The sequence below is a fragment of the Urocitellus parryii genome, chromosome 11 (genome assembly GCF_045843805.1).
Source record: "Urocitellus parryii isolate mUroPar1 chromosome 11, mUroPar1.hap1, whole genome shotgun sequence".
Classification (NCBI taxonomy): Eukaryota; Metazoa; Chordata; class Mammalia; order Rodentia; family Sciuridae; genus Urocitellus; species Urocitellus parryii.
This window is the reverse complement of record NC_135541.1, coordinates 50123346-50138818: the sequence shown is the minus strand read 5'-3', so window position 1 is coordinate 50138818 and position 15473 is coordinate 50123346. Positions and strand designations below refer to the sequence as shown.

Sequence of the window (15473 nt, the reverse complement as noted above, 5' to 3'; positions counted from 1 at the left end):
TCAGTTATTACTGCTGTTACCATTGTAATTATTGGCATTATGAGTAGGGGCTATTAGCTTCCACTTACCTGATATTTGGGGAATTACCTGCCCTTCCTCACTCGCAGTCATTCCAGTTTCTTTTAAATAATGCAAAGTAGAAGCATGAGAGGTCCTTGACTTTCATGTATTTTATTCTCAGATAATCTTTGTTTTTCCACCTTACACATAGAAAAACTGAACTGTTTTTATGGGATGCTGGCCTTACATATAGACATTCTTAAGTCATTTTGTTGTTTTTGTTTTCTTCTATTTCTTTGCGATGGGGTCTTTGTATATTGTTTAGGTTGACCTCCAATTCCTGGTCTCAAGTAATCCTTCTAACTCAGCCTTCCAAATTCTGGGACTAATCACATACCAACATACTGGGTATTCTAAATTGTTTTTATGGGATATTGTCCTTCATGTTGAGCTATTTAGTGATCTGAGTTAATGTGCAATGGTGCTAAAGGGATAAGAATTGAGTTTTGGCCTGAATCAGAGTCTATTCTCACCCTACCTAGGGTTGGGTGGAAATGGAGTTACGTGTAAGTCTCTTCTTGCCATTGGCCATCTATGAATGGCCTTCCCAAGCACTTGGACAACCAGAGACTGGAACGTCTTCATTTTTTTCATTTGTAATTAATCCATTCAATAAAATCTGTGTGCTAATTCTGTGCCATGGTGCAGGATATTGTTGACATATCACAGGATCACCATGCTGGGCAGGTGTGTCTCTTCCTACTGCCACTTTGCATGGAGAGAAGCAGAAAAGAGCTTGTGCCCAGGATGAAATACAGGGGAGATGTGGAGGGAAAGGAGTCACAGGGACACGTGGTGGGGCATTCTGCTCAGACACTATCTGGCTAATACTGAGGAACAGTAAAGGCCCTTCTCTCATCTCTGCAGCAGGAACCCAGCACACACAACCTGAAAGGTTTAGATGCTGGAGGCACCTGGCTCTCCACTGCAGTGTCTTGCAAGATTGGGAAACAACAGGGGGCTGGCTGGCTGGATGGCTGCTTCATGTTGGCTCCCTCCCACTAGAGGCTTCTGGAAACCTATAAAGTTTCTTACCTGCCCTTCCAGGTTGCCTGGGTTCAAAGAGGCAATTTCATAAGAGAGACTATAATTACGGGTTTTATGGTTTGTTTTGTTTTGCTCTCTGGGAACAGAAGCCTCCTCCCTTGTAATATTTGTCACATTTGATGAGTGCCCACTCTGTATTAGGAATTGTTTACATTATTCTGTTTAATGCTCATCATAAGATCTGAGTTTGGTATTATCATTATTTTTTTAAAGAAATTTGAAAAGTAAGACTCAAAAGGTAAGTAATCTTCCTAAGCTTTATTTCTACAACCAGTAAGAAATAAAGCTGGGATTTAATAAACCTAATGTCTGAAATTATACATGGGATGTGAAAGAAAACATTAATGGAGATCTTCAGGGTGGGCTTATGTCTGAAAAGGGAGGAGTCCACCAGATGTTTGTGAAACAATTTCAACTGAGGATCAGGTTGAAATGTTGGTCTTCCCAGCCCTGGGATTTGAATAGTTCCTATATGAGGTTGGTGTATGAACAGAAGTGCAGGAATGGTCTTGTGTTTCCACACAAATTAAGACTATAGGAGAAAGAAAAGACTATGGGGCCCATAGAGAAGGGAGAGAGGGGCGGTTCTGTTTCGGGGGGTGGGGGGGTGGGTGAGATCATTTTAAAAGAAGCAGTGAATTTTAAAAAGACACATATACACATACGCAAATGTGTGTTGTGTATGTATATGTATAGTGAAAAGTGACACTGAATAATAGAGTGTGAACCCACGGTGCCTGCTCATATTCACAAGCACTAAATACAAGAAAATACCAAGGACCATGGAGCCATGGGGATGCCATTTATGAACAAAAGCTATTTATGAGAATGAGAAGCCTCAGAGTGGGATTATTGCTCTTGTTAGGTCCCTCTGGGAAGCAAATTAGGTGTTTAAGGAGGTGTATTCAATTCTTTTAGATCTCTACATTACATTTACTGGAATGACAATAATAACATGCTGCTCCTGGCTCCCAGAGGAGCCTTTCTTAACTCCAGGAACTGAGCCTTCCTCTGTGCAAGGTACAGTGTGGAGACTGAGGAAAACAAAGGCTCTGGCTACACTCTGCTTGTGTTTAAGGAATTTTTAAGCCAGTTGGGGTGACAATGCACCATATATGTAGACATATGCACAAAATAGAACCCAGTATATAGGTGCCAGTAAGAGTAGAGTCAGTGAATTCTATACTGGAATTAGGGATGGGAGAGAATTGTAACTACATTCAGTTAGATGATTCTTTTGTCCATTCATTTATTCCTCGTTCAATAGACATACATCGGGTGTCATTATGCCTTTCTACATGTCAAACACTTTGAATAAACTGATGATTAAGTCAGGATATTCAATTTAATTCTAGTGAAATGGGGAATAGGGATGGTCAGTTTCTGCTGGCAGAGTTACACTGTACCCTTGGATGATTCCAGCCTCTGGGTAATCTATCTGATGACTCAAAACAGGCATTTCCCTGGCAGTTAGGAGCAGATTTTATTTTATTTATTATTTATCTGCAGCACTAGGTATTGAACCCAGATATATATATCTGGGTTCAATACTTAGTTCACATCCTATGTATATATCTGGCCTAGAATTTGCAATCCTCTTGCCTCAGTATCCTGAGTTGTTGGGATTACAGGCGTATACCACTATGTCTGATTAGGAGAAGTTCTTAGAATAAAATATTTCTGTTAAAATTAGTGTCACTTGGATTTTAATACTAGATCTTGTCCTCATTAGCACTCTTGTTCAGTGAAGCTAACCCCCAAACTTCTCCAAAAAACATGCTTTAAGAAATATTAATAACTTGACAAAATTTTAAAGCTGAGAATGATCTACTCAGTTGTTTTATTAGTCATTGATTCCCCTAATGTTTCCTAAACATAAAAATAAAAAGGTAGGTGCTAATAGTGCCTCTATTTTATAGGTGAGAAAACTGAGCCTTAGAGCCGGTAGGTGACTATGTAATGGCTGTGATCACACAAAGCCTAGGGTAGGAGTTTGGGCCACATCTAGGTTCAATTGGGTAAAGGCTCATATTCCTTTCTGCTCTTCTGTGTTGTCATCTCTATAAATGAAGGTCCAATAGTCACTTTTAATATTTACAAAAACATAACAGAAATTGTAATTTTTAAAAACATTCATGGTGATTTTAGAGGTGAATGGGGTGATACCTTTCCTTACCCACCATAAAGGGTCACAGATAACATTCCATAACAAAAGACAAGTTAATGAGAGAAAAGCATAGCACATTCATTTAATCAAAATTTTAGTGACACAGATCCCTCAGACCGAAGACCAAAGATACTAAGGAAGCTCTTTGATTTTGAACATAGGTTCCATGAAGCAGGGGCAGCCATATAGAAAATGTAATTAGACGAAAGGGACTGAGCTACCAGATATAGACAGAATGGGGAAGCCCAGCAAGCCCTGATCAGATTCCTCTCAATCTCTCAATAGTAGCATTTTCCTCTGGGGTTTGGGACAGGACCCTGGTGGAATGAGGGTCTTAATGTTTTAATGGCCAGTAATTTACACAAAAAAAGCAAGAGAAAGTTGGAGTAATATTTTTATGCCTGGCTTTGGGGAGAAAGGGTTCTGGTTTCTATGACCCACCTTGGGGAAGGGAATTTGTTTCTATGGTCTTGTTTTGGGGGAGAATGAGGAACTAAAGACAGGAAGGCATGAGAAAGGCAGAGAGAACTTGGTTCAGAGACTGCTTCTGAGATCTTCCAAGGGCATTTAATTAAAATACACAGCCTTCCAGTGCTTTGGGATATTGTTATTGTTCATCGATGTGATGAATAATATGACAGGTGTCAGGACCTCACACAGTTTGACAATATTGGTGATTCCAGACAGGTTAGAAGCATGGATTTGCAATTAGAAATATCTTTGTTTAATAAAAATGTTACATAATAAGTGTCCCTTTAAAATATGGGATCACCTTTATGGGGAAAGAGCAACTCCCAACACTATTTCTTTATTTCTGGATAAGGAAATTGGAACCTAAGAAGTTAGGCCAGCTACTCTACAGAGGTATATTTGAGAGCAGAGTGGGTGGGAAGTGTTGTAGTAGTTGATAGAAAAATGAGTTGAGTTCATTGATCTTAAATAAATTAAACCACCCAAGACATTTCGTGTGGATTCAATTCTTGCTTGGAGTATATGTGGCATTATCTCTTGTTAAACAGTGAAATGTAGTATAAAATGGAGAATATATCTTGGTACTGAATCTTATCAACTTTACTTTTGGGGGGAGGGGAGGTGAGGACCTAACCTCGGGTCTGGCGTGCACTCTAAGCTACTTCCCTAGCCTTTCAACTTTATTTTTTTAAGAAGCCATTGGTATTAAAAAGAGGTTCTAACCCAAAGGCACCATTGTTATTCAAATGTGTGGAAATCAGCAGCTTGCTGAGATAAGAGCACAGAATATGGAGTTAACCAGCCCCAGAGGTGAGAAGGGCATACTTGGTTCTCTGTTTTATGATACCCTGGAACACAGTCTATCAAAAAAAAAAAAAAAAAAAAATATATATATATATATATATATATATATATATATATATATATATATATAAACTTTTGAAAGATAAAGAAGGAAGACAAATCACCCACAATAGTATACCTCTGTTTGGAGAGCTGCTAAACACTTCCAACTTCTACTGTTAACAACAATTTCCCTTGCTTCTTACCTTTTAGAAAGCACATGGAATTGTCCAAAGCACAGATATTTAATCACTCTTCAGTTAATAACAACCAAACTGGGGTTTCTTCAGGACAAAGGCAAGTCATGGAATTTTGGTATCCTTGCATGCTAAGGAAAGCAAGCACTGAACATGTTCAGTGCTCAGTGAGTGACTGTTCAGATAAAGTATTGAGTCAAAGTCTGAATAAATAGCAACCAAGATTCAGAATTATGAAGAACTGCTAGAGTCCAAGGAGTGGAGGTTTTATACATATACAATATGGTACTTATCTTAAGGAGTACCCAGTCTAGTAGCTGAAGGTAGAAAGGAACAAGTTTATTAAATGTGACATACATAGTATCTTCTATAAAGGCAATGAAAGTTAAGGAACACAATAGAGGGAGAGAGACTTGGAATAGCCTCCTGGCAGGAAGAGGGTGTGGACAGAGGAAAGGAGCCTGGTGCTGGAAACTCATTTTTGTATCGAGGGGAGTTTACCAAACCGAAGGGACTGCTGGGTAATGTGAGTTGTATTGGCCAAATAGACAGTTGATAAAACAGAGAAAAACCAGGGCCAGGAATTTAGACTTGATAGAGCAGGAAATCTCTTAAGACCACCCCACACCTTTCCCTTGAAGTTATGTATAAATACAAATATATCTTCACAAAGAGGCAACAAACACTGCAGCTTAGTATATGTACCTTCTAAACCAACTAAGATTGTTTAGGCTTTTAAAATGCAAAAGGCTTTAGGCTTGCTTTCACCTTCAATTATCCAATCCACAAGTTAATGGAGGACCTACCAGGGCTAGAATTTTGTTAGGCACCATGGGGAAGGGTGGTGCAAAGATGAATGAGCCTCAGTCTGTATCCCCCAGGAATTTACTGCTCAGTGGTGGAGACATATGTTTACACACGAGTCCTTTTAATACGACGTGAAAATGTAAACGCAAAATTGGATTGTAGGGGTTCAGGTCTTGGAGATACAACATGGAGGTGGTGTGGAAAATTACAGAGGTTTTTTAGAGGAGTTGGTTTTGGAATCAGTTTAAAACTGTGATGGAATAGAACATGTGTTCTTTAAGACTCTGGAAGCCCAAGGGGTGGAGTAAGGAACAGTGGTCGGTTGGTCGTTGGAACGCTAGGTTCCACAAGGAGCGAGGGTGGAATTTAGCTGAGTATATATCCAGTAACAGAGGCTGGGACCAGGCAGAAGGAAGCTGAGCTAAGACTTTATTCCACATCTCTGTGTTCTGATTTAGCATCTACTGATTTCCTTTAAAAAAAAAAAATTCTCTCCTTTTTCCTAAAGAGAGTTCTAGCAGTTGGGGGTGGGGGTGGGGACCATTTCCTAAAGTCAACGCATGTTAGTTGAAGGTCTGCGAAGCGTCCGTGGGTGATTTAAATCTCGCACTTCAGGAGCCAGAAAAGGAAACGTGTGAGCGGTTGAGTAAGGGGCGCCCATGTAACTACAACAACAACAATATACCCACCAGCCCTTGGCGGGACAGGCTGCGAGCCAGACCGGGGAGAGGGACGCCAGCGCAGGCCTGAGCTCGGATCCACGAACTGGCGGGCAAGGGGTAGTAGAAGAGAGGGAGGTAGGGAGGGAGGGAGGAAGCGCGAGAGGGAGGGAGGAAGAAAGGGAGGGAGGCGGCGTCATGTGATCCGCTTCCCTGCTCCTTTAAGCGTCCACAGGCGGCGGAGCGGCCACAATCACAGCTCCGGGCATTGGGGGAGCCCGATCCGGCTGCGCTGGGGGAATCCGTGCGGGCGCCTTCGGTCCGGGTCCCATCATCTCTGCGCTCCCGCACCCCTGAAGTTTTGCAGCGCCCAGAAAGGAGGCGAGGGAGGAGGGAGTGTGAGAGGGAAAGGAGCAAAAAAAGCACACCCTAAAACATTTATTTCAAGGAGAAAAGAAAAAGGGGGGGACGCAAAAATGGCTGGGGCAATTATAGAAAACATGAGCACCAAGAAGCTGTGCATTGTTGGTGGGATTCTGCTTGTGTTCCAAATCATCGCCTTTCTGGTGGGAGGCTTGATTGGTAAGTGCGAGAGCTGCAAACTTTTCCCCCTTTCTCTCTTTTCGGGCCCCTTCCCTCTTTGCCTCTTGGGCTACTTGTTACAGTATCACTGCCTTGCTTCTATGATCTAATTAGTCCGGCTATTGTGCTTAAGAAAGCAGAGCTCCATGGGGCTCTGTGGGGCACAATCCAGTCTAGTGGCTGGAGAAAAGGAGGGGAAAAAGTTTTGGCCTAGTTTCAGTATCCACTTGAAAGGCAGGAGGGGGGTGCGGGGGTGGGAATCTTAAGCATGGCGACGGATCGCGCGAGGAAGCTCTGGGTTACAAAGTTGATTGCTCCCCCCACCCCTGCTTTTTCCCGCGTTCCCCCCTTTTCCTCTCTGTTTCCTTCCAATCAGCTCCGGGAGGGCAACGTAATCGACTTTATTAGGAACAACAGAAGAGTCGGGAAACTGCGCCCAGCGCAAACCCGGAGCTCTGTTACAAGGCTGCGGTGGTTGCATGTGTAAATGCATTTGGTTGTCTCAGGGGGTGAAGGCTTGCACTTCGGGCCCCAATGTTTGTGCTCTGCTTCCTCGCTGCACCCCCCACTCCACGGTCCGCGGGGGACTGGTTTGAACCGCGGGCTGGGAGGTGCGATGGGGTAAGAGTGGGTCGTAAGAGTCTTCGGCTGACCAAGCGGGAAGTTGGAGAGGTCGGAGGAGAAAAGCATATCGGAAAAGTTGCTTTTGGCCTCCTGTCCTCTCGAGAATTTCCCCTCCCCCACTTCTTAGAGTCCCGAGATCCTTGAGTCTGGAGCCTGGAGCCCTCTCCCTTGGCGCCTAGGAGGGCGTCTCCGCTCCCGCCAGGGCTCCCCGCAGGTGACAGCTCCTAAATGCCGCTGGCGACGGCGTCAGTCCTGGAGACCTCCGGTGGCGTGCACCTCTCGGACCTCTTGGGGCCAAATTGGCTTCCGGGTCGGAAGATCGTCTCACTCACGATCCACTAGAAAAAACCTCACTTTCTCTCACTGTCTCTCCATCACCATCCATCCTCCCGCCTCTTGGCACACTCGCGTCCCTTTCCTCTCAAGATTGGGACTTCCTGGCACAAACTTCAGCGCCAACTTTGCAGCGGGCGCGGTTGCGAGGTTCAGTTCCTTTACTTCGAGGCTTTGTTAAAAACTTTGTCTAGTAGAGACTGTCCACAGAAGGGGTTTGTCTGCGCGTCCTTTTTTCCTGGAGCCGGCGCGACTTGAGGAGGAACTGCCCCCGGGCGCGGGCGGCCGCGCCGCGGGAGCTGCAGGGGTTTGGACACCTTCAGCCTTCTGAGTAGCGTTTTGTCTGCAGACCCGGGTTTCATGAGAGCAAATTACCCGGAGTCTGGTCCTGTTAATCACTATTACATCCGAGCTAATTATTTTAAACAAAGGAGAGTGGGAGAAGCTTCAGGAGGAGTGAAGTTCTTGGAGGAGCCGTGCCTTTCTGTGTGCATGTATCCACAAAGCGGAAAAGGCTCCGAGTTTTCCAAGCTCCAATCTTCAATGTGGGCTAAACGGCTTCTTTTTTGTTTCTGGAACACTCAGTCACACCACACGCACGCACACTTGCACACACGGGTTTGGCTTTTGTGTTTGGCTTCTTACAATCTCCATGTTTCCCTGTATTGGATTTTTCGAGGCCCTTAATACCTTCTCTGCTGGGAGCTGAAGACAGCCTTCTCTGTGCCCTCACAGTGATTATGCAGCGGTTACAATTACACCTCTTGTCTCCCTTGATGAGCAGTTGCAGTTAGATGCCATTGGATCTTGTGTGATTTCAGTGGCAGACCATAATTAAAATTTCTTGCACCTTGTGCTTTCAGAATTAAATTGGCCTATTATCCCTGTCTGACCTTCATCCTCTTTGAGGTTTTTGCACAAGCAGCGAACCATTACACATAGTTTCCAGGTGTTTGTTGGTGTGTGTTTCTTTTTCTAAAACTGATCTCTTGGGCTTGGAGAGAGCTCTTTATCCATGTAGTAGGTTTCCTTGGGCACTTTTGAAACTAGTTTGATTTCTGGAATCTTACTACTGTGGAGGAGGTCCCAAGGCACTTTGAGTGTTTGTTGGGCATTAGAATTCCTATGGGGCCAGAACAGTTATTTGTTCAAAGCAGGGTTTGTCTGCAATAAGTAATGCCAAGAGTTATTTTCCCCCATAGAACCTGGTTAGTGACCATACTGGACAATATAAAAAAGGCAGGGGCAGGTTCTAACCGTAAGTAGATTCACCTCAATTAATAAACTGCTTTAGTTCTAACTTGCCCTATAAAAGAAAAATATCTATGCATAACATTTCTCCAGGAAATTGTAGAAGTTTACTGCTGCTTTCCTCCTTTCTCAATTGCAAAGTCTGTGTCCCAGTTCTGATGCCCAGTCCAAACAGATTGGATCCAGCCCACATTGATTGGTGTCTTAGCTTTTACTCTTGCTTTTGGGGTAGTAATTTATTTTCGCTCTTACACCAATCTAGGAACTTGAATATGGTATAAGACCCTTGGAAAATGAATATTAGCAAAAGGTAGGCCATTTGTTTTCCCACTCCAGTTGCCTAAATTGGAAAGTAGACAAAACCAAGCACAGAACAGAAATGCAGCAAAGTGAACAGGTGGAATCAGTAGTTTTTTCAACAGTTTGAGGACTGGAAAGTCAAGGTGAAGTTCAGAAACCATATTCTGTTCTCAGTGAGAAGAGAACTTCACTGCTCAATGCCACTGCTACTAACGGGGTCAGGTGTCCTGGGTGTGGAGTGTTTTTTCTAAAATATCTGCAGTAGGCCAAATGAGAAAAGAAAATGTCCATTTTGAACTGGCTACAATATGTGTGGCAACTTAGGAAGGGAGGGTCTAAACATCAAAGCACCTGATTGGATTGCAAAGGTACCCCACAGTTCTACACAACACAAAAGTAAACAACCATCATTCCCCAACAGTAGTGACAAACCATGAGCCCCAAAGTGACCAAGCAAGTGTGTTAATCAATAGACTTGTGTCCTCATTGGTAGATAAATGAGTTTAAGGTCTTTTTTAAAAGTTCTAATTGTATAACTCTTTTAGTATTCACAACGAGTTTTATGTTACATTTGGCCTGATGTTTGGTGCAGCCTTTTAGAATTGATGGAGAAAACATTAGCCATAAAAGCAAACATGAGGAATTGAGTTTTGGTTTAGCCAGATTAAATATACTCTTACCCCAGTGACCTTATTCCTAAGTTTGTTTGTCTGTTACTTGCTTTGTGTGTTAGGTTTTTTTTTCTTCTTCTTCTTTATGCCAGTACCTATGTGCTGCTACACATTGAATGGGATTTTGTAAAAAGGCTCTGAAATCAATATCTTATATGATAGAACTTAGGGTGTTTCTAAATTCAGTGATATATATCATGTTTTTGTGAAAACTTTGAGCCACTGTAAAAGTAGGCATCTGAATGTTTTCTTATTTATTCAGAAGTCTTCTTAAGTGACTAGTTTCTTCAGGTATGTAGAATTCATTTTAAACTTTAAGAACCCCTAAAGGAAAATAAGATATTTTAAAAGAAATAGCTTAATCTTGATCCTCCTGAAAAATAAGCTTGCAGAAAAATTTTAAAATAATGTTCCTTTACTTTCATGTTTGGAGAATTTAGTTCATGGAGAGGCAGCTTCCGGGGTTGGAAGGAAGAGGGGAAGGAGACCATGTGCCCTTAAACAAAAGTGCAGCCACTAAAAACTCATGAACTTGAATCCCTGACCTATTATGAACAATTTGCTCAGTTTCAAATTAGTCATGTCTGGGGGATATGATGGTTGAAAAAGCAGGTCACTGTTCCACCTGTTCTAAGACTGTTCAGAGTGTGAAGATTGGAACTGAATGAATAGAAAATTATTGCATTGTTTCAAGCATACCCACGAATGGAAGGATTCCACACTTAAATCTCCAAATAAATATCAGAAAATTGCCAACTATTATTTCTTTATGAAGGGTCACTGTTTCTTTTAAAAACTTCACTTATGTGACTGGCTTTTTGTTTGTTTTGTAAAACTGAGAAAATAATGTATATAACACATGCATACATGCATACACACACATGTAAAATCACTTTTCTCAAATGGTACATGGGTTTATCTACTCCTTTCAGTTATATGGCACATATTGAAATAGTTAAGTGAAAACTATTGATGGTCTTTATCTGGAAGTTGCAGAATTATGAAATTGCAGTTAACTCAGAATGCATGTGTTTGCTCCTCAGTATATTTGATTTTAAGCTTGTTGCATTTTTAAAAAAAATTCACGGTACATCAATGCTGTTGTAATTCTGTAGTATTTAGGTATCTGGTGAGAATCTTGAAAAGCTCTAATTAATTGGTTTTTGGTTCATATTTGTCCACGTTTCTGTATTTGATTCTGTTTTTTATTTTATAAAATTTCTCATCTGACTAAACCATGCCATTTTTTCTCTTTGGTAACTAGGTATTTAATGTAGTTTGTGAAAGTGCTATGAAAGCTCACAAATTCATTCTTTTTGAAAATAGTAATTTTTATAGTAATCAAAATAACATTATTTGACTTTTAAAAAGCTAAAGCATCTGCTTGACTGCTGCAGTAAAATAATGCTTGTGTGAACAGTCTCAAAGCTCTTTCATCTCTGTGTTCTTTCAGTACTACCTGTCTAGACTTCTTCTAGAACTTTCCTTTTCCTTACAAAAATGGGAAACAGTTCCTTGAGATCATAATATTATGTGTAGCCCTATGAAGTTTTCAAGTCCTCTGCCTGGAATACAGGTGTGGACTTAAAGCCTTCCCTACCTAGTTGACATTTTACAATAGTATGACCTTTGAATTAAAAAAAAATCACACAGACTGAGGAAAGAGTCTTACCTTATCTTCCTCAGGGTGACTCTACAGTGATTTAGGATTTGTTGAGATTATATGAAGGTCCGTTGCTTAAAGCTCATGTACCACTTACCTAATATGCAAAGTATTTATTAGGGCCTACTGTGTGCTCAGGATAGAGCTGCATGTTGACTGGGGTTAGAAAAGAAGGGCCTTAGAAACTGGTTAAGTTAGAAGAGCCAAAGGTAGGGAAGAGCCCCTTTTAATCTAAGTTTACCAGCAAAAGATGTCTTTTGCTGAAGTTTTCTAGCATTAAGATAATTTTCACTAATTAACTGAGAATTTGAAAACATATGAAATTGGAAGCCCTGCTAATTATACCATCAAATCATTATGTTAATATTTTATCTTTAAATAAATATATGAATAAAATTATATATTTGTGTGTGTGTATCTATATATATATACATATAGTTTAACATGTGTTGAATGTGGACTGTATGCCAAAATTTGTATATTATAATCCACAAATAGTCATGTCAAATTGGTATTTTTAAAATATTTTTTTAAGTTTTTTTAGGTGGACACAATATCTTTATTTTACATTTATGTGGTGCTGAGGATTGAACCCAGTACCTCATGCATGATAGGTGAGCACTCTACCACTGAGCCACAACCCTAGCCAAATTGGTATTTTTATATCCATTTTACTATATGAGTATAGAAAGATTTAGTAAAAGATTGCCTAGCTTAGTTAGGGTTCATTTGTGATGGTAAATGGAGTCCAGCTATACAGACCAAAGCAGTGTCTCACCAAGGCTAATGGAGGACACCTTCTGAGGAGTTGGCAGATGCCAGTCTAACCGATTTATTACAGGTTCTAACCTGTCTCCATAATTGTGTGAATCATCCAATTGTCTGAGCAGCCAAGTTCATTAACCATAAAGTATTTTGAGATTTGCTACTTTAAGGAAGATGACTTGATTTTATTTTCCCTAGCTAGTGGTTTTAACATGTTTATGTAGTTACATAATAAGTCCGGACTTTTTCAAAGGAAAACAAGAGAAGGAATCAACTGAGGCTAGAGAGGGTTTCAGAGAGTCTGGATTGGCCATGATGGTGGAGCAGTTGAGAGGGGAGCCTCTTGCTGAAAATTGAAAATTCTCTTTCCCAAAGGATAATTTTTTGTTTATGTTCACACCCATGCACAATAACGAAGGCATCCCAGACCAGAGGCTGTCAGGAGCAGCCATGCTGTCACCATGAATAGATACATCTTGTTCTGTGGGGGAGAAAATGCTGAGAGATTTTCTTCATTGAAAGATTTGCAACTCTCAATTACTAGATACTATAAGAGAGCATGGAAGACAGGGAACATCGTTTAATGAAATGGGTCACATCTACTTCACATAGGTCTCATTTCTTCTCTGAGGTTGTGTGATGGTGAACTAAATGGACACATGTGCCAGATGTGGACAGTTCTCAAAAGTGCTCAGAGGGGGATTGGAGAGGAAAGGAGGATCTTGGGGTACTGAAATTCTCAAACCTGAAGGTTGGGCAATGTTTTCTGACTTTTCCTTTTTATAAAAGGATAATGTAAAAAAAATTGTTAAATTATAGAAAAGAGGAACGCATATGTTTAGAATTCAAAAGCACTGAGTTTTCTTAGCCATTTACTAACACTGTTTACTAACATCCAAAGGCCACATTCCACCTGTAATTGAAACTTGTTGGGGAGAAGAAGCAGTGGCCAGGTTGATGTCTGACCAGGAGCAGGATATTTGGCTCACTACCATTGACACTTTAAGGACTTACGTGTGAAAAAGCTTTTCACCCGTGTTGATTTGCTTAATCCTTATAACAACCCAGAGAACTAGTTACAATGACTTTCTCCAATTTTCAGATGAAGCTCAGGTTCATTTAAGGAAATTTCTGAGGTGACAGAGATAGTAAGAGGGCTGACCCAAGCCCCTGATCCTTGATTGAATTCTAAGCCATGCTCTTAAGCCTAATGCTGCTCTGCTCCCATTGTCCCTTCAGTTTCTATGGGAAACAAAAGGATGAGTGTGATGAAATGATTCTACACAGATTAAATAGAAGATGAAAGCTCAGGCTACCCTTCTTCTGCTGCCACCCTCTTCCAGCCGAGCACTCCCATCACTGCATGATCACTGATCATTGACCTAGTTACTTTCTGAGCAAACAATCCCAGCTCCTAATACTTAATAACCCCCATGCCAGCCATTGTCAGTGTTGACTGGGGCTTGCAGGCCACGCTGGAGAGGGCTGAACCTGAGAACATCACAAGCCAACTCCCCCTAAAAGAAAGTATTACACACAGCTAAGGGTGGCTGGCCTTTATAATAGAAAATTGTTGAAACCATAAACCCATAGAACGGCCTTTGGCTTTAGCAGACACAGTAGGTCTAGATGGAACCATTGAAGAAAACAGAGGGCAACTCGGATGTGGACAGAAGACAGGCTCAAGAAAGGAAAAGTAAGGCCTTGGCAAACATAGGGACACCTTTTCAGGGCATATCTTGGGCTAGAATGTCTAAAACCTACTTCTGATGGCACTCACTCCCACCCAAACTGAGCTAGCATTTCCATCCACTATGCCTATTTATATCCTGGGTCTTGAAGCACATTTCTTCTCCCCCTTTCTCTACTTACTCCATTCTTTTAGTATTCCTTGTCAAATGGTGTTCTTTTATCCCTGGCTCACACGAATTATGGGATCTTCTTAAAACTTCTGATTAATTCTCTGGGTTAGCTCAGGGGCTTTACAGATACACATTTCCAAAAAAGCAGAAGTAATTGAAAGAAAAGGCCATGGCCACCGCCTTTGTTTTGGCTAGGCATTACAATTTTTCTTTAGAAAAAAGGTAATTGGTCTGAAAATAGTTGACTCAGTTTTCTCCAAGCCCTAGATAGCACCAAGTTCATGAAAGCTGATTGGAGGCAGTTAACTGTTGCCTGCATCCTGGCGGATCCCTCCCAAAGGGAGAATTCCTGGTCTCCAGACAATGTCGTGACTGGGACTCTGCAGGCAAAGTGTGGGCTTGATGATGTCAAATAAGGCACCAAACTTCCTTGACTCCCTTTCTCAACAGTGACATGGAAGGAGGAGCCTTCCATCTCATGGAGGATTGCAGAAAATTACATATTCCTAGAATCTACCCGAAAGGACTTGGCACATGTTGGGATATCTCCTTGAACAAGGCCTACCAGCGCTGTGATCTCCAAATCACTTTTGAGTAACACCATCTGCTAAACCCCATTTCTCTTCCTTTTCTTTCTCTGTCCTTCTTTGCTTTAAGATCATGACATTGTTATCTATTCTTTTCCTTCCTTAAGTCACCACCACTTTATCAAACACTCCACATTGGTGAATCTATGGAAGTAGAAGGAATGAGAATGACCCAAAGCATTAATAGGTTTGGTTTTGAAATTCATGGAGGGCATCCTGCTTTCTAATATAAATGCTGATGTTTTATCCAAACATCTCATTATGGGTCTTCCAAAAAAATGGTGGATATTAATATCATTGCAGGGAACTAATAAATTACATAAGACCAAATTGTTCTCCAAAAGCATGCACACTTAACTCCCAAAAGAATCCCTCCTGCTTTTACTTGGGGTCTATCTATTGCTTTTGCTTTATATATGATTTTAATAAAGGTGTGTGTTTTGTTACTCTCCATGAGTGCAGCTGTGTGGGTCCTCTGAATCTGTACACTTTGGTGGTGTTTGGCCTGAATAGAAGCTGTGGAGCTTCTCAGTGTTAAATTGTAAAGATGAAAGGGCCTCTGAAACCATCTTGTTCCATCTCAT

General features: G+C 41.3%; 1 protein-coding gene across 1 annotated transcript in view; it reads left to right on the top strand.

Moving 5' to 3' along the window:
• Nucleotides 1–6518: 6518 nt before the first annotated feature.
• The window catches only part of Wls (Wnt ligand secretion mediator), a 102166-nt gene continuing 93211 nt past the window's right edge, over nt 6519–15473 (top strand). Inside the window, exon 1 of the mRNA XM_026409362.2 lies at nt 6519–6833. Within this exon, the coding sequence (XP_026265147.1) occupies nt 6728–6833 (106 nt within the window). The 5' untranslated portion in view covers nt 6519–6727. The remainder of the gene's footprint in view (nt 6834–15473) is intronic.